A 20313-nucleotide genomic window follows, 5' to 3' on the forward strand; every position below is an offset into this window, starting at 1 on the left:
TACTAATCGATTAATGTGATTAATATTGGTACGTAAAATATATGTGCAGTTGTACACGTATATTTGCGGAGTGATGTTAGACGAAACTGATTGGGAATTATTTAAACATGAGACGATGTTTAAAATAAAATTACACGTATTTGTGCGACAAATATAAGAACCAAAATGGACCCATAAATGGGTCATTTTGGACCGTGTAAAATGTGACTTGAATTGTGTGCACAAGACACAATTAGACACACATGAGACAAGCCATTGTTTTTTATTGGCTCTTGTCTTTCCCATAAACTTTTACTCTAATCCATGCCAAAAGCTATTGGGCATAAATGACATCAAAAATGCACTCCCCATGCTTCCTCTTTTTGACCGTCCATCCCTCATCACCTTTGGATGGTGGTGTTTTTTTCATTTTTCATACAATTGAAATAGAAATACTCCAACTTCTCTCTAAAACCATAAAATTGTTTTTATGGAAATTTGCTCCTAATTTCTAATACATTCTCAAGATTACAAGTGTAGTAATTATAAAATATTAGAATATTTTTTAAGGTTACTTATATTACTATCTAGTTAATAATAGTGTAAGGATTAATGGATTAGTCTAGGGTACAACTAATTGGAGGCATTCTACTTTGAGTGCTTGGAGGATCATCCTAACATATGGAAAGCTCAAGATCAAGTGGAGGAAGGAGTTCTCCACTTGTGCCCTTTATGATCCGAATTTTTATGGTGAGAAAATTATTTTTCTTCCTTATCTTATATATTTATTTGCATTCATAAGATCCTTAAGCTTTTATGACTAAAACTTTAAACCAAAATATGTGATATTTAAAATATGTTTTCTAACACTCCAAACTTCCTTCAATAATGAATGATACCATTCGTTTAACATGCATTATGATCGATTACAACAAAAGTTTCATACGCCGCTTGCAGGAAATCGAGAGGAAGTACAGGCTCTTCCTTGAGGATGCTCGGATCGCACTCAAGGACGCAAAAAAAATGGCTTCTTAGAGCCGCAAATAATGCAGCTATATGAAGATATTGCATCTGTGGAACGAAACCTCCAAATAGCAAAAGAGGAGAGGATGAATATTATAGAAGAGAATGCAGCCCTATATGAACATCTAAGAATTGTATTATTAGCAATACATTAAGTTTATGTAAATATATCAATTAATTAAGTTTATGTATGTTAAATGTTGATTTTTTTTACTATCTTCTCCATCATCTTCTTTTTTTTTATTTTATTTAATTTGTTTTACTAATAAACGCATAAAAACTAAGCGAATAATAATTAGAGAAAGAACAATGACGGAAAAAAACACACGCAAATAAAATAATTAGAGAAAGAACAGTAATAACGGAGATGACAAAACCTAAACCATAAAGCGATTGATATATACCTGATAATTAGAGAAAGAAAGAGACGATGACAACAGCACTGACGGAGATGATAAAGCGACGATGAGAAAGAGACGATGAGAAAGAGTGTGGTTGTGTGTTTGTGTTTGTGTTTGTGGCTGTAGCTGATCTGTGTTTGTTTCGTATATATTGTGGTATTTGCTTGAAAGTATTGACAACGGTTATTACACATAAACCCATTGTCATTAGATAATATATTAACAACGGTTCCTTTGACAACCGTTGTTAAAAAGTATTAACAACGGGTTCTAATATAACCGTTGTAATTACTTATCACTAATTTTGCGCCAAATTATTAACAACGGTTATAATGTATTACAGAGTAAACTATTGTTATTAATTTTTATATTAACAACGTTTATGCAAGTTTGACCCGTTGTTAAAACCAATAACAACGGTTAACAACACATGACCGTTGTAATTAAGTTTAGTAAAATTTCGCGCCATCCATTCTACAACGTCTCATGGTGATTTTCGTGAATAAGCGTTGTTAAGGGGCCGTTGTGGTTGCCTGGATTTGTAGTAGTGAGGGTGATTAAGCCCCCACCATTGATAGAACCTCCTTTTCTCTTCATGTGCTTCAAACATGAGTTTACAAAAAGTCTTGCCCAATCCGGCACACCCTCCCCCTCCGGGAGCATAGTCCAAATGCACTCCCTTACCGAGTCACTAACTTTTGTCGGTTCTCCCATAGAGAAAAACCAACAAGCTAAACTCCTTGTTAATATTCGGATCACAGGGTTGGTAATGGCGGAACATTTATCATTGTGATCTTGGGTTTGTCTCCCCGTGAGGTGACACCAAACTTCATTAAGCTTTCCTTTATGTGGGTTGACCGGGGAAGGTCATTTAGTGATTTGCAAGACTTCCCGGGCTTCATCAAATGTGATTGAGTGCCACACTTTGTGAAGTCGAAAATTCACCCTCTCATTAACTCCCACCCTCGTTTTTGAGATGGTGGATAGGAATTCAAAAGTAAAAGACCGGAATGTATCATCGTAAATGTCCATGTACCTCTTTAACACTACCCGACTCAAAAGATGGAATGTGAGTTCCTCTAAGCCTAGTTTTTGGGGGGTGTCGTGGTGGAGGAATTTTGTAATGGGTAAAGGGTTGTCTTTTTCAAGCTTTTTGAAAATTTTCTTTTGTTCGGAATTCAATCCCTCATCCCCACTAAACACTCTGGGAGCACTTGCTTCCCTTTGTTGAATGGCTTTCATCTTTCCGAAAACCATTGTACCTAGCAAGAAGGAGTAATAGCACTACCAGCAAAGCACTCGAAACTGTTTTTATCTATTTGGGCTTGCTTGGAATGGGAGTAATGACTAAGGGAGTAATAGAGCTAAAATGAACTAAAAAATGGACGGAAGGGAGAGGGTTGGAGATAGAAATGGATAGAAATGGGGAAATATAGTGTAATAATCTCTCCATTAAGGGAGTAATTGCTACCTACTTCCCCCTCAAAGTAATAATTACCTCCATATAGAGGTAATAATTCCTCCCTCACCTCCTCTTTCTACCATCCAAAACCACCACAAAGCACCAATATCCTTCCATTTCTTCTCATTTTAGCCCTTATTACTCCCTTAATAATTACTCTCATCCCAAGCAAGCCCTTTGAGGCAATTCAACAAACACCTTCTATGCACTAATCCAAGAAGGTAGAAGTGAATGATGTTTGTTGAATACCCTTGCCCTTACTCAGAAAACAAGTTTGTCCCAACAATTATACACTACAATCAACAATCACAATCCAAAATTTCGACCAACAAGTATCTATTTTCGTATTTCTAGCAAAGCAATAAAGAGAAAGTGTGGAAAAGTTGTTATACCTCCCCGAATCCACTTAAAAATGCTCAATGATTGATGTATAATGCCAATAAACCTCCAAGTATGCTCTAATAACCTAGAAATTCACTTGAAAAGCTTGAAACAAGAAGCTTGAAAAGTTAGGGTTTGGGACAAAATTGGTTAAAACTCAGATTTTTGATGTGCAAAGTGAGTGATTGATGATAGGATGTTGGTTGGGGAAGGAATTTGATGATGAAGTTGGGGCTGTGTTGAAGTTTTGATGGGATTTTTAATGGTGGGATGTGGTAGGGGATGGTGTTTGTTGAAGATGGTGCTCGAAATTATGATGAGAGAATGGTAAAGTATTGTGAAATAGGCTAACTGTCAATCCTATGGTAGCTCATTGCGCAGTCTGCGCAAATTGTGCACAGGCTGCGCTATATGGCACAAGCTGCGCTTTTGACTGGAGTCCGTGTGTACAATATCAAATTTCAACTTCTTCCCTTGTTGAAATATTTAGCCTTCTTTCGTGCCTTTCTCTCATTTGACTCGTGTAGTTGATGCCCCGAGTCATTTCGACTCCCATTACTATTTTGACACGCTTCCTAAGAATCTCCATCCGACTCCCTTCACACATCAACAAACCATCAAAAGGTTCCAATTTGATGCTTATAAACATGCGAAAGTAATAAATAAACAAGAAAGTGGTAAATTCTATGCTAAGGAGAGTGTATTTACAAAGGTTGCCGTATTTTTAACGTCGATGGCTCGACTTAGTGCTTCTTTTGTTCATGCTTGATAAATTGGGTCTTCCAAAGTGACTTCTTCCACCATTTGTGGTTCAATTCCTTCATGATATTCCTTGAGACGTTATCCGTTCACTTTGATAATCTTCCCCGTGCTTGGGTTTTCAACTTCCACCGCTCCATCAGAGTGGACCTTCCTTACAATGTATGGTCCAAACCATCTTGACCTTTGCTTTCCGGAGAACAACTTGAGCCTATTTTTGGAAAACCAGAACTTTGGTACCTTCCTTGAACTCCCGCCGACTTACCATCCGGTCATGCCATATTCTTGCCTTCTCCTTGTATATGGTGGCATTATCGTAGGAGTCAAGACGGATTTCTTCAATTTCTTGAAGTTGAAGCTTCCTATGTAGGCCCGCATCATCTATGCTTTGATTGAAAGATTTGATGGACGAATAGGCTTTATGCTCCACTTCCAAAGGAAGGTGGCATGCCTTGCCATAGATGAGGCGGTACAGGGACATACCAATCGGGGTCTTGTACGCGGTGCAATACGCCCAAAGAGCGTCATTCAACCTTTGATTCCAATCTTTTCTATCGGGGTTCAATGTTTTTTCTATGATACTCGTGATCTCCAAATTATACACCTGCGCTTGCCCGTTTGTTTGAGGGTGGTAAGCGGTGGAGACTTTATGCACGACCCCGTACTTCTTGAGCAACCCCTCCATAATCCAGTTGCAAAAGTGGGTGCCTCGGTCAGTTATCAACCCCCTTGGATAACCAAACCTTGAGAAAATGTGGCTTTGAACAAAATGTCAAACCGTTCTTGCATCATCATTCCTAGTTGGTATGGCCTCAACTCATTTTGAAACATAGTCTACCGCCAATAAAATGTAGAGATAGCCATCCGATTTTGGGAATGACCCCATGAAGTCTATTCCCCACACATCAAATATCTCCACGTATAGCATGGGTTGTTGAGGCATTTCATTTCTCCTTGATATGTTGCCAACCCGTTGGCACTTGTCACAAGTCTTTGTGAATATGTGGGCATCTTTAAAGATGTTTGGCCAATAGAACCTGCTTTCAAGAATTTTCCGGGCCATCCTTTGGAGTCCAAACTGACCTCCGCAAGCATATTCAAGGCAATGTTTGAGGATAGGCGGTATCTCTACATCCAGCACACACCTTCGAAAAACTTGGTCTTGACACATCTTCCACAGATAAGGATCATCCCATATATAAAACTGGGCATCGGCTTTGATCTTGATTCTTTGGCTTGATGACAAAGAGGTAGGAAACTTCTTTGTCACTATGTAATTCACCAAGTTGGCGTACCATGGCTCTGTCATCCTCAAAGCATAAAGAGATTCATGAGGCAAACTCCCATCAACTACCCCCATTCTTTGCATTTTTTGATCATTACGTTGTAGTCGACTAAGGTGGTCGGCCACAACATTTGCCAATCCCTTTTTCTCTCTTATTTCTATGTCAAATTCACTTAATAGGAGAACCCACCTCATAAGCCTCGGTTTGGTGTCTTTCTTGCTCACAAGTTGAGTGATGGATTTGTGATCGGTATAGACAATCACTTTGACTCCTAATAAGTACGACCGAAAATTCTCAAGGGCATATACTACCGCCAAGAATTCCTTCTCGGTTATAATGTAATTCCTTTGTGCATCGTTGAGGAGGGAAGAAGCATATTGAATGACATATGAATCTTTGTCCTCCTTTTGTCCCAATACGGCTCTAATGGCAAAATCGCTTGCATCCGTCATGATCTCGAATGGCCGATCCCATTTAGGTGATTGTATGATTGGGGCCGATATAAGTCTCTCCTTCAACAAGTCAAATGCTTCCCTACAATCATTATCAAACTCGAACTCCACATCCTTGTGCAAGAGTTTGCACAAGGGGTTAGCGATTTTGGCAAAATCCTTGATAAACCTTTTATAAAAACCCGCGTGTCCCAAGAACGACCTCACGTCTCGAGTATTAGACGGATACGGCAAGGTCTTAATCACATCGACCTTTGCCGTATCCACCTCAATCCCTCTTTTCGACACTATATGCCCTAGCACGATGCCACTACTCACCATTAAGTGACACTTTTCAGAATTTAGTATGAGGTGAGAGTCTATACACCGTGTTAGGACCATAGCGAGGTGGTCTAGACACGACTCAAAGGAGTCTCCATGGATGGTGAAGTCATCCATGAAGACTTCCAAAACACGCTACACATAGTCCGAAAAAATGCTCATCATGCAACGTTAGAAAGTGCCGGGAGCGTTGCACAATCCAAAGGGCATACGGCGGTAAGCATAAGTACCAAATGGGCAAGTAAAAGTTGTTTTGGATCAGTCCTCCGGGTGAATGGGGATTTGGAAATACCCGGAGTACCCGTCCAAAAAACAATAGTACTCTTTTCCACCTAACCTCTCTAGCATTTGATCTAGAAAGGGTAGGGGAAAATGGTCCTTCAAAGTGACTTGGTTAAGGCGGCAATAATCAATACATACCCTCCATCCCGTTTTTAAACGGGTAGGGATCAATGCCCCTTGGGTGTTTTTGACTACCGTCACCCCTCATTTCTTTGGCACAACCTGAGTAGGACTTACCCATTGGGAATCACTAATGGCGTAGATATTCCCATTTGAAGGAGCTTGATGACTTCCTCTTTCACCACCTCCATCATGGGTGGATTAAGTCTCCTTTGAGGTTGTCTCACGAGCTTAGCCTCTTTCTCCAACCGAATCTTGTGCATGCAAGTACATGGACTTATCCCCTTGATATCGGCTATGCTCCAACCAAAAGCTTCCCTATGCTCTTTCAACAAGGTCACTAACCTCTCCTCTTGCTCCTTCTTGAGTTGGTTTGAGATAATTAATGGAAGAGTGTTGTTTTCTCCCAGGAAAATATATTTGAGGTGATTTGGGAGAGGCTTTGGTTCATGTTTTGGAGGTTTTATGGTGGAGGGTAAGGTTCTCTCTAGGTTGGCTTCAAGAGGAAGAAAGGGGCCTTGTTGAGTAAAGGAATTGAGCATGGCTAGTTGGGTGGGAGGCCAGTCAGTTGCGCAGGCTGCGCCTACCTGCGCAGGCTGCGCTTTTTGCTGGAGTCGGCTGCTCATTTTTGCTATTCTCAACTTCCATCTCCCAAACTAGGGGCTCTTCTTTCTCTAAGTCTTCGGAGTACTCCTGCACATCATGAGACAACACTACACACAAATCTTCTTGCTCCAAATCATTAGTGAGGGCAACCTCATGGGAGTCCCTTTGATACAAATTATACACTTGGGAGACAATTGGTCAATGATGTTCAAGAAATAGCATGAATGTGAATCGCTAGGTTGTCTCAAAGCATCATAGATGTTGTATGTGAGTTTTTTTATCTAAAATTCCATAGTGAGGTTCCCATTAGACACATCAATCTTTGTTTTAGAGGTTTTCATGAAAGGACTCCCCAAAAGGATTGGAGTGGCCCTCGATGTGACACCCCCATACTCCAAGTGCCTTACCAGGACCACTTAGGTATAAGGACGTCACCATCTCGGTTTCCCGAGGTAATGATAATAATAAGACAATAACGAAACATACTTAAAAGTAAATAATGTTTAACGTGATTACATGCCAATACCAAAACTGTTAAAAAGAAATACAAGTTCTCAACACTGTCTACTGTCAAAATACTATCAAGAGTCAGACACAGCGGAAGACTTCTAAAATGCAACGTGGTGACTCATCCCAGCTATCCCATACGCGTCGTCTCATACCTGCTCAACAACTGCTCACCACCCCCGAATGGATCACCATAGTTTTTAAAACATTTAAACGGGGTCAGTACTAATCACACAATACAATCACAAAAAGACAAGAATCAAAACAGCTCAATCGTCACATCAACCCGAACTCCATCACCAACTCCTCAATACTGACTACACACTAAAGTGTGTAGCCCTGCCAGAGTACCGATTACAACAGGTTACTCCTTGCCGCCAGTGGGGGACCGCAGCCGTTCCCACCTAAGCCCCGCTCATCTCCATCGAGCGATAAACCTAAATCCATTAATGTGCACATCCCTTTTGTGGCGGGTTCCACAGAAGACGAATCATGGGCGTGAAGTCATTCCTGCAAGTGACTCTACTTAGCCAGGGATGCACCCCGAAGAACACAGACAGATACAATCAACAACAAACAAGAATGATAAAATTCACAACCGTCACAATACCAATACGATACTTTAACAACAATCACAATCAACACCAAACCACATTATGTGACTTATACTGAGTAGGTAAACCCTACCTGGAATGCAAACACAAGCAGACGATCTTAGCAGCTGTCTCAAAACCTTTCCTCTACGAATCCTCCTCCTAACACATAATCACATAATTACTAACAACACAGCTAATCACAAAAACCCCCAATCCCATAAATTAGGGTTAAAACAAAGTTAATAAAATGCTATAAAATTTGTATGTAGATCTTACCCTTGATGAAAGGATCACTACGATGCAAAGAATAACGAAATCCGACTCCTCAAGCTTCGGGATTTGCCAATAACGCGGGTGAAGAGAACAACGTAGTTTTAAATCTCCTTTGAGTGAATTAGGTTTATGAAAAGTGTTTAGGGAAGAAGACGATATAAAAAATATATACTAATCCGCGTCATTAACAAAACCCGTCAAAATATTACCCGTTAACCGAGATACTCGATCGAGTAACTAACGTACTCGATCGAGTGCCACTTACTTGATCGAGTACCAAGGCTACTCGATCGAGTACCCTACAGACAGAACACTGTTTCGTAAATCAAAACATGCTTACTCGACAGAGTAAGCCCCACTCGATAGAGTACCCAGAGACTCATAAAACAGTAGTATTACACTCGAGTCGATTTCCATATCAAGAACATAGAAGTCGGCCGGGAAATTTAAGTGGTCTACCTCTACCAACACATCCTCCACCATCCCATTTGGGTAAATATTTGAGCGATCCGCGAGTTGGATCACTACGTCGGTTTTGTTCAAAGGTGGAAGCTCGAAGGTCTCATAGAGGGCATTGGGCATAACATTGATTGACGCACCAAGGTCTAGCATAGGATGGGTGAAACTATTTTCCCCTATAGAGCATGGTATGGTGAAGATCCCCGGATCGCCACACTTTTGGGAAGTGATTTTTTAAATATGGCGGAGACATGTTCACTTACCCTTACTTTTTGGGTTCCCTTCCTTAAATTTCTCCTAGGCGTACAAAGTTCCTTGAGAAACTTTGTATACCTCGGAACACCCTTTAAAAGATTGAGTAAGGGAATATTTATTTCACACTTCCTAAAGGTTTCATAGAGATCTTCGTCTCTTCCAAACCTTTTGGAGTGTGTGAGAGCATGTGGAAAAGGTACCTCCACATCATGGTCTTTCACTATCTCCTCAATATGATCGTTGGTGTTGTTGTTTGCTTCCCCTCCTTTGTCCTTGCTCAAAGGAGTCTTTAACTCTTCTCCACTATCCTTGGATTTTGAATCCTTTGCTTTGTCTACCACAATCTCTTCCTCCTCTTGTACCTCAATTTCAATGATCCTCTCATTTGACTTTGCCTTTCTCTTCTTCTTTGGGGGATATTCTAAGGTTCTCCCCTTCCTCAAGGTCATGGCATTATCATTCTCTTTTGGAGGGAATGTGGTGGAAGGGATTGAAGTTGAGTGCTTTTGGTTGCTTTTGGCAATTTCTTGGGAAATTTGGCCAAGTTGAATCTCAAGGTTCTTCACCCTTTCATCACTTGAGAGCTTATCTGCATCCATTTTATCAAACCTCTTGGTTGCCTCGGCTTGCCCTTTCACAAGAATCTTGAACATCTCCTTGGTGGATAACTCGTCATCTCCATGAGAGGAAGAACTCCCTCCTTGAAAATTCTTGTGGTTGCCTTGGTGACCTTGGTTACCTTGATTTCCAAATTGGAAAGAACCACATTTTCCTTGTTGAAAGTTTTGGTTTCTTTGGTAATTTGGGTTGGGACCTTGTGAATTTTGGTTCCTCAAATGGTTGAATTGCCCATTTTGGAAACTCTTTGAGGTATCCCCTCCCCAACTAAGGTTTGGATTGTCCCTTGAGCTGATATTGTAAGTGTTGCCACTTGGATCGTATTTGTAGTATCCTCCCCCGGTGGGATTTCTAGAATTATAGTTACCATGCATCATGGAACTCACATTCTCCTTGCTTATCCCTTGTTCTTCCATGATGGGACAAGACTCCACCGGGTGTGGACATTGACAATAATTGCACTCTACATTGGACCCTTGTGCTCCACCTTGGTTGTTCCCCATTAATTAAGCTACCATATTGGTGAGATAATCCACGGTCTTCTCAAGTTTTTGGTTTGAAGGAGAGGGTGTTTCAATTGAGTGGAGAGTCTTAGACCCTCGGTCCCCTCTCCCATAGCTTCTTCTCCTTGCGGCTAGCCTCTCTATGATTTCATTTGCCTCCACCACGGAGTAGTTGTTAACCCCGCCACCCGTAGCGGCATTCACCATTATTTGGTATTGTTGAGTAAGACCGTCACAAAAGTTAACCAAAATATCATCACCACTTAACCCATGGTAGGGACATTGGGCAACCAACTTCTTGAACCTTTCCCAATACTCATATAAGCTTTCACTCGGTTCTTGTTCCGGAGAAGTGATGGCCTTCTTGGCATGGTTGTGTCTAGAATCGGGGTAGAACTTTTCAACAAATGCCGATTTCATGGACTTCCAAGTACGAATTGTACCCGGTGGAACGTAGAATTGCCAATCCTTTGCCGCATCTAGTAAAGAGAATGGAAAAGCTCATAATTTAAATTGGTCATCCGTGACACCATTTGGTATAACATCTTCACACATCATATGGAATTCAGAGAGATAACGGTTGGGGTCATCCCCCGCATGCCCATGAAACTTGGGTAGATTGTGGATAAAGTAGCCCTTGAACTCAAAGTTTGCATTAGCCCCCATGGGTGGGTAGGCAATGCATAGAGGTTGAGTATCATAGTTTCTTTCCCGGAGCTCCCGGCTGGTTCTTGTATCATTAGCCATTGTTGGATATTCTACTTCTATTGGATCGACCGAAAGAGGTTTTGATGGTTCCACTTCAACTTGTTCTTCCCTTTAACGTCGACGATACCAAGGATTGGTGAATCACCAAGAATATGCTCCAAATACTTCTTCCTCGTTTGGAGTGAACTCACCTCCTTGTTGGGACCTAGGCATAAACCTTTACACTAAACAAGATGGATTAGAACTACCACTTACTTTTAACAATAACAAAGAAATAAGAACAATAAAGCATAAATCACAACTTAAATTCTAGTTACGTTGCCTTCCCCGGCAACGACGCTAAAATTTGATAGTGAAAATACTAGGTATCGTAAATGCTAAAATTAACTATCAAATTAACAATTTCTAAAACCAAACTCAACTCTACACTATGCAATTAAGAATAGTAGTATAGCATAAGTAAGGGTCGAACCCAAGAGAAGGTATAACAACTAAAACATGAAATGTAAACTACTTAAGACGCTAAGTAAGACTCTACTACTAATTAAGACCCTAATGACAATTTAAACTCAACAAAGGGAACTAATCACAAACAATGGATATTAACAATGTTCAACTTAGTAGATAACATAGATGGAAAAGGTATGGGTTTGGAGACAAACATTTAAATTGAGTAAAAATGGAGACTTTCTTATTTAGACAATTCAACAAACAACTTGTATGCAAGATTCAATATAAAGGAGAAAACTTGGTGTAACAAGGCTCAACAACTACTTCCTAAGAACAAAGATCCTCTCTTTTCTTTCCTCAAATCAACAATTACTCAACTACTCTTGTAAGATGGTGACTACGTACTCCTAAGCTAGAGTAGTTGATCCTACTTATATGGTCACCTAATTGAAAACAGCAACAAGGTTTGCACATAAGAGCATTAAGAACAAAGCCAAACAAAAGAAGTCATGATTAATCCTTTAGGAGGTTTAATCCAACTATCCCAAAGATTAACATATAAGTTCCACTCACAAAGATACAAACTTTAATCCAAATTCATAAAGGTGCAAGCTTGCTACAAGGATTGCAATAGTAAGATGATTAACATGTAAGGTTGATCATTCCTAACACAATAACATCCAACATACACAATAAAACCAAGGAAACATGTAATAATTATTGAGGAAAGATTAAGAGGTTCTTACAAACTTAAGGAGAGTATGTGTCTCACCAAATTACACCAAGAAAAGGGTCTAGCCTTCCATAACCAAAGATGAATCCAAGGTAAATGGAAAGATTGACATTAAAATCCAACAAAAGATTATAATTTTCACCCAAATACTAAGTTCTCTATTCATACAAGTTTTTGAGATTATTCCATAATAAGATGCTAAACTAGGTCTTCAAAACATGAGCTATATATAGGGTTGCACTCTATTCTAGATTAAATTGTCATATCAAGGCCCAAATACGGAATGTTAAGTTAAACCCGTGTTTAAAAAAGAGTGCGCAGGATCCTGGCAGTGGCGCAGGCTGCGCAGAAATGGCGCAGGCTGCGATTTCCACTGAACTCCGTCCCCAAAATCTGCTCTTTTAGCTTAGTCCTTTGCTTTCCCATCTTCACTTGTCATTGCTTGGGTGGTGTGAGCTTCATATCCTAGTGATGCATAACGAAATATTCACCTCGACTCATTGAAATGGATGCTTGAATTTGTCTTATGAGATGAATAACCCAAGGTAAAGCTCATTGTGACCAAAACTACAAGGAAACGGAATAGGCCGGTACAAGTCCAAGATTAGTGCATAATGTGGCCTCAAAACATGAATAAACAACCTAATAGACACAACTAGACATAACATATTTGACTCCATCAGGTATCTCCATCACAAGTTTATAACGAGTTAAGTATCTTTTTTATGAGTAGATAAGACAAGGTTAGAAAATCACAAATAGCTTATTTTTATCTATTCATTTGAATAATATTTGACCTGTCACGAGCTTGGGACCAATATGCAGGGCCGGCCCTATAGAGTGCTAGAAGGGGCCTATTAATGTAGAATTAGAATTCAAATAAAATTTATTACATGTATAAATTAAAATAAGGTAAGTAGTCTACTCGTTTTGCATCTTACCAAATGATAAGAACTCTTCAATACTATATATTAAATCCTGAAATCAAGGGATTTCAATGTAATTAAAGAAAGTTATACAAATTAATTATACTATACAGTTTTAAATCAATAGCACCATGTGATGGACTCGATTAAGGGATCTCAATGCAAATATTATATAGTTTGGGTTAAAATTAAATTATATAGAAGTTTGGTAATTTTCCTAAACATTTGTAAGAGAGTAAAACAAGGTCAATTTCCTTAAAATAAAATAATTAATTATGATGATCAATTTCCTTAAATAAAATAATTAATTAAGATGGTCAATTTTAAGGAGACTAAAAGAAAGAAGATGCTTGGTAATTTTCCTAAATATTTATAGAAGATGGTAAATTTCTTAAAATAAAATAATTAATTAGTATAAACATGCACACTCATGATATTAATTATTATCATCATAAAATTAAATATTAAATTTAAAATTTATGCAATTTTATTAAACTTTATAGTTTATTAGATGTATAGAGATGCTTGGTAACATGCACACTTAGATGTAAAATTATCAATTACACCCACGCTTAATCCACTTTTTAAAAATTACTCCCACATCACTTTTTTTTTTTTAAATTACACCCTAACTAATAGCTCAAGTTATATTTTGCACCCAACACCATTTTCAGGCAAAAAAAACTATGAAATGACGATTTTGCCCCCGCGTCTATTACTCCGAGTTACTTTCTGGCCTATTTCATCTCTTCAACCTAATTTTCCCCAAATATTTTGCTCAAACATTTCCCCTAAAAATTCCCCCAAATCTCCGTCATAATCGTAACTTGAATTACTGAGCTCCTATATTTGAAAGATTGTTCATCCATCCCCAAATTTATGTAGTTCTCTTTGTTACTCTTTTTTCGTATTTGTTTGTAGCTTATATTCAAAAGATAAAAATCCAAAAAATAACCTCATTAGCAAGAACCTTAACAAAATTAAACAAAAACCTTAAATTGAACACGGTCGAGTATCTCCGTTCCTCTCATTAAAGAGAAGGATACTCCTATTTTTAAGAATCTAAAATCTTCTTTGGTCTTAGCTTTTCTTCTCGGGTTGAAAGCTTAGGTTTTGTAAAGGAGCCGCCCAAACTCATCCTATATTTGAAAGATATGAATGCTAATTTCCTAACTTCAATAAAGAATAAGACAGGATAGGATTCAAAGTGGGTATAGAATTAGGATGAGGAACACAATGAATGAAATTAAATTGGGGAAGATGAGAGTGAAGGATAAAGAAGACAATGAATGCGGAGGAAGAACAAATAGAAGGAGGAAGGGCAAAATCGTCATAATATTAGTGTTTTAACCCAAAAAATTTGAATTTTGACGGAAATATGGCCTGAAAGCGATTTTGGGTGCAAAATATAACCTGAGTTATTAATTTGGGTGTAATTTAAAAAAAAAGCGTGGAGTAAATGTAAAAATGTGGATTAAGCGTGTGTGTAATTGATAATTTATTCATTATTTAACATACAAAAATATAATATAAGTAAGTTATGAATAATTCAAGTTAGATTCCATAATATATAATATTGCATAATTCTGTCGATTTGATTTAATGCATATATGTAATATATTTATATAAATATATAATTCTCTTAAAATTACATGCCTAAGTAGTAAAAGTAATTTCGTCAGTAAAGAAAAGAATTTTAGTAACATTGGATATAGTTATATGATAATAATCACTCATTTGAATAGTAAACATAACAATATTATTAGCGAGATTAGTGCAAGTGGTAGAAACAACAACGGGAGTAGTGAAATAATCAATATTAATGCGGCAATAGTGAAAGTAACAATAATTACGGCGGGAGTAGTGAAATTATCAATATTAATGCGGCACTAGTGACAGTAACAATACTTACGGCGGGAGTAGTGAAAGTAACAATGATTACGGACAAGTAGTGCAATGTTATTACTATTGTTTCATTAATAAGAGTAAAATATTGATAGCGGGAGTAGTAAATTTGTCTCAAAATTTATTTCATCGTAATTTTAGGATATGTCATATACACATATATTAATGATAAATTTACGGGTTATGCAACTTTAAATAATTTTATTTAATGAAAAAATAATTAATGGTAAGTATAGGTAGCCCGGGCAAAGTCGGGCGCCAATAATAGTGTCTTCTATTCCTTAGACCATCCCTAAGCAGTGGTCGCGCTAATTAGGTGGCGACCCGATTTTACTCTTAATCTCACCTTATTAACCTTGACTCATTTTCACCCTCCCAAGGAGAAGGTTGCGACCTAGGTCATCAACCCAATCATTTTCCACCTTCCAACCCTTTTTGTTTTGTTTACAACCAGTGATAATGTGACACCTATTGGGTCACCAATTGACCCAATAGGGTCAAGAGCAACCAAAGAGGTCACAAATTAACCTCTTTCACCAAAAGGTTACGTTAATTTGCAAAGAGGTCACGCTAATCTCGTGCTTAATTGTTGGTTAAGGCGACCAACAAGGTCACGACCTCCTTCGTGACCTTGCTTGGAGATGGTCTTAGAGCTTCTTTTCTCACTTTCTATATTTTGTTTTTGGAATTCTCTACATTACTAGGCCTATTTCCATTATTTCTATATTTTTTTTCAAAATTCACTACATTGATAGGCCTATCTATTTAATCCTTTACTTATATTTTAGTGGGTAAATTGAATTTAAACAAATTATTTCCATGCTTGTGAGATTTTTTGCGAATTGTGTTCCTCAAAGCATAATTTGTCCAAATTACACATTCAATGGACATTGGACTCATCTAACAAAGCTAATATCTAAACATTGAAAGAATTTCGATCTTTTGCGATTTTTTGACGATAAAAGGGTTGAATTATAAGGTACCCTCTCTCCAATTCTCTAAATCCAAAATCATTTTTTCTTCTAAATTTTTTAGGATTCTTGGAATCAACCTTATCTAGCTACAAGTTTTTATGCGTCTGTTATTTTGTTTATTGAATTGTATTAGTTAATGACATATGAATTACTTGAATAATGATTTTTAAGGAGTTAGGGCCCCATTTTACAATTTTGTCAGGGCTTTAAAATGTTTATAATCGGCCTTGTCAATATGTCCGTTATAAATAAGAAATTGTGATATTGTAAAATGTAAATGTGTAGCACATTCATTTGTTGATTGTGTATGTGGTACTAGTAAATGTGTAGCACCTTCGTTTGTTGATTGTATATGTGGTACTACTTGTGAACACAACTACACATGCCATAACTCACAGTCTCCCACAGCTAATGAAAAGAGCTTGTCATGAATTCATGATAATGTCGTCTCCTCGTCTCTCTCCTTTTAGTACCACATGAAGCCTAAGATTTTAAATTTCTATGTTAAATCATGGCCAACAAAGTACACTAGTACAACAAAATTCCTTTTTTTATTCATCGAGGTAAAGTACAACAAAATTCTTCACTTGTTAGCATCAATAAGCTTACTTATTTTAGAACGGTCAAAAATTCATACAGGGCCATCTAATGATTTAGAGAGGCTATGTTATAAATGTAAATATTAGTAAATATATTCTTGCCTAAATTAATCAATGTAAATACCGTAATTACCGCTGTAACTTAGGTAACATACTTTTGAACAAACTCTTTATATTGTGAATACATTGACTCACCCTGATTAGGGGATTATAATGTGTAATGGTATTGGCCTAGGTTAGCATTAATCCTAAACTAGCCGCCATCTTCTTCTTTGATACGCGTGTCTGACCTCTCGTCACCATGCCCCCCCAAGAAACTCTCCCCCCCTCTCCCCACAAAAAAAAATCTCCAACATGTTTATTCGGTCACGAATATCCAAAACAAGGTTTGAGTCCTCGATAGTGTCAAGGTCCCGTACTCTCCATGGTTCAAACTGCTCAAATTGCACGCTCGTGGGTACAAGGTGCTCTATCACATTGCCGGAACACCCAAGCCGACAGAAACCGACAGTAGCTACTCCGCTTGGGACGAGATTGATGCCCATGTCCTTCAATGGATTTACGGGACGTTTAATGACGCCCCCCTTTAGCTCGTCCTTGAAGAGGAATACACCGTTCATGAAGCCTGGGTTAGCATGATGAACTTCTTCACAAATAAAAAGCGTGCTCGCGCTGCTGTAATCGAACAAGAGTTCTCGACTCTCACGCTCGAGGCCATGCCATCCCTTGAAGCCTACTGCCAACGTCTCAAGGAAATTGCAGTTCAATTAAAAGATGTTGATGCCGCTGTCACTGATCAACGTCTCGTACTCCAACTGGTTTGTGGTTTACCATCCGGGTACGACGCTACAACCGCCTATATCAACCAGACCCTTCCCAATTTTGCCACCGCGTGTAGCATGTTGGAATTTGAAGAACATCGTCAAGCGAGACGTGAAGAGCTCTCTATGGCGTTGGTCGCTCTTTCCTCTCTTACCGTACACGCCTCGGGTTGGGTTGACCAGAAGCCCTCGTCTTCCAACCTACCACGTGCTAAATGTTAGGTTCATATACCTATTATTAGACATCTCTAATGGTGAACAAATTAACATTTTATTATTAGTTATTAAGATCTAGTGCATGCATAACTAAATAAGAAATAAAATGAGAAAACAATGGTTCTTACATTGTTGATGGTCGAAAATTTGGGCATAAATAAGGACACATTCTTTATTTGTTTTTGAGCTCAAGTATTATGGATGATCCTCCTAAATCCCAAATATAGAGATCCTCCTCTTGTTGCACCCAAAACAAAACCCTTAAACTAATATATTGACTAACTAGATTAATATACTAGTATTCTGAAACCGATTCTAATAATATCTTTATTACTACACTAGTAATCTTATATTGAAATTAGAATTTTAGATGAACAATCTTTAAAGTTTCTAAAACTAATTTTACAGAGAGTTGTGAGAGAAGGAGAGAATAAGAATGATGAATGCATGAATGGAAAAAATAGAGAACAACTTCTCTATATGCATAAGGGGAGCCGGTTTAGGAGGGTTCTCCAAGCCAATGCATGGCATCCTCTTGCGGACAGCGGGGGGCCCACGGGGGCGCTTGGGAGGAAGAGAACAAGCGTTTGCATTTTTGTTGGAGTCGTCACCAATTTTTATGGGAAATTGGAACCGTTCGAATACCTTGTGCCATGTCTAGACACAGAGTAAAGACATGAACAGTAAGCAATCGTTACCCTTAGCATTCTATGTCTATAATGACTCTCGTGGATGCCAATGAACACGGATGTTCACAGAGATCTGGAGTAAGGGGTGAGGGTACGTATTAGGAAGCTCTTTTGATCGAACACCTAATCCCGCCTGCCTCGATAGCGGCCTCTACTAATGATTAGAGACATTATTCATACTTGATATATCGTTGATTATATGCATGCAATGCAACATCCAAGTTTTAATCCTAACATGTGAAAATTAGGCTAAGTCGGTGAGACACGTAATTTAGCATACAATTAATGTCGAAGTAGGATTTAATGCTCAATTACATGTGAAGGCATACAATGGATACGAAATACAATGATACAATTATAATAATGAAAATTACAATAATTACATCGGATTTAGCGATTTATGTCGAAAATACCTTTAAAACGGATGATTTGAGGAAAAGGATAAAAGAAAGAATTAACGAACAAATCAGAAGGTGATAATACGGTTAATAGTCAATTACACGTAAGCTAATTAAACTAGGTCTAGCAACAACGGAGTTCAGAGACAGAACTCAACCTGGAATAGGCGCAGCAGGACTGCGCCTTTAGGAAGAGGCGCAACAGTTGTTGTGTTTGTTCCAATGGTGAGTTCTGGCTGTGAAGTCGGAACTGCAAATCGTTAATGTTAATTGATTATTTTAAGGATTGATTACGATATTTACTCGGATGGAAGTGATTATCAGGTTAATTACATATGATTGATGGCCATAAAAGCAATAAATATGGATGAGACGGATGCAAACGGATTAATTACATGAAAGAATGATTGATTAATGACATGGGTGAACTAATTAAACTAAACATGATAAATTGATGACAAATTACTGACGAATACATAAAAGACAGAAGAAAATATATCAAAGATCGAATTCCAGAAACTCAATATGAACGAATTGAATTCCTACAACCCGGATTGAATTTTATGACGAAAACCCGCAAATATGAAATTATAAGGGATTTAAGTCGAATTTATAGATGAATAAAACATGTGAAAGATGGATAATAATATACATGTGAGATTATTATGCTATTATATCTTTTTTTTTCTGGTGAAATGTAAGATTCCATTAATAACCGTAACAAAAGTTACAACACCGTTTTTTTGGTTACATAACAATTTCAATTCCTAAGAAGGAATCTACATATGCAATTTTACACTACTTAGCCATATAACATCTCGACTTACTAAATTAGGCTGAAGACGTGAACTAACTCGCATTTTAAGTAACTTCATTATCTGTGAGACAACTAGAGTAGGCCTAAGAATACAGCCAGCAACTCTAGCTTGATTACGCTGGATCCAGATGTGATATTGTGCTGCAAGAACAGCACACAGCAGGACCCCTTTCTTCAACTTTGAATGCTGTCCAGAAGCTATCAGGTATACCAAGTCAGTTGCAGGAAGAGCAACATCCAACAGTTGACCAAGCTCATCAAAGATCTTCCTTGCATATTCACATGTCTGAAACAAGTGAATATGATTTTCTATCCCCTTGCCACATAATAAGCAGTCAGCATCGCAGACTATACCAAGTGACAAATGACCTCTCCTTGAGAAGAAGAGCCTCTCTAGCCATAAGCCAAGCTATAAATTGATGTTTAGGGATGCACCAAGTATTCAGATCTGTTTCGCCATGTTACGATCTGGAATTTACGATCGAGAAGCTCATAACCACTTTGAATTGTATAGCCTTTAGTATCTAACACCCATTGCCCATTGGAATAACCAGCAGCTAGTTTATCTTTGATCCTACAAACTGACTTCCAACCCCAGCTGATGTCAGTCCCAGGTTGATAATCATCCCAGCATTGGCTCTTTAAGTAGATTTGATTAACCCACTTCACCCAAAGTCTGTCTGGATTGTAATATATCCACCATACTAATTTGCCCATAGCTGCAATGTTCCAGACATGACTATCTCTAAGTCCCAGTCCCCCCTCAGACTTGGGGGAGCAGATTTTCTCCCAAC

The 20313-nt window shown here is 38.2% G+C and overlaps 1 protein-coding gene across 1 annotated transcript; it reads left to right on the top strand.

Moving 5' to 3' along the window:
- The first annotated feature begins 17213 nt into the window (after positions 1 to 17213).
- LOC141637233 (uncharacterized) lies at positions 17214 to 17621 on the top strand. Its single transcript, XM_074446797.1, has one exon. It carries the CDS (start codon positions 17214 to 17216, stop codon positions 17619 to 17621), a length of 408 nt encoding a protein of 135 aa, XP_074302898.1.
- Positions 17622 to 20313: the final 2692 nt, after the last annotated feature.

The sequence above is a fragment of the Silene latifolia genome, unplaced genomic scaffold, assembly GCF_048544455.1.
Source record: "Silene latifolia isolate original U9 population unplaced genomic scaffold, ASM4854445v1 chrun_scaffold_16, whole genome shotgun sequence".
Classification (NCBI taxonomy): Eukaryota; Viridiplantae; Streptophyta; class Magnoliopsida; order Caryophyllales; family Caryophyllaceae; genus Silene; species Silene latifolia.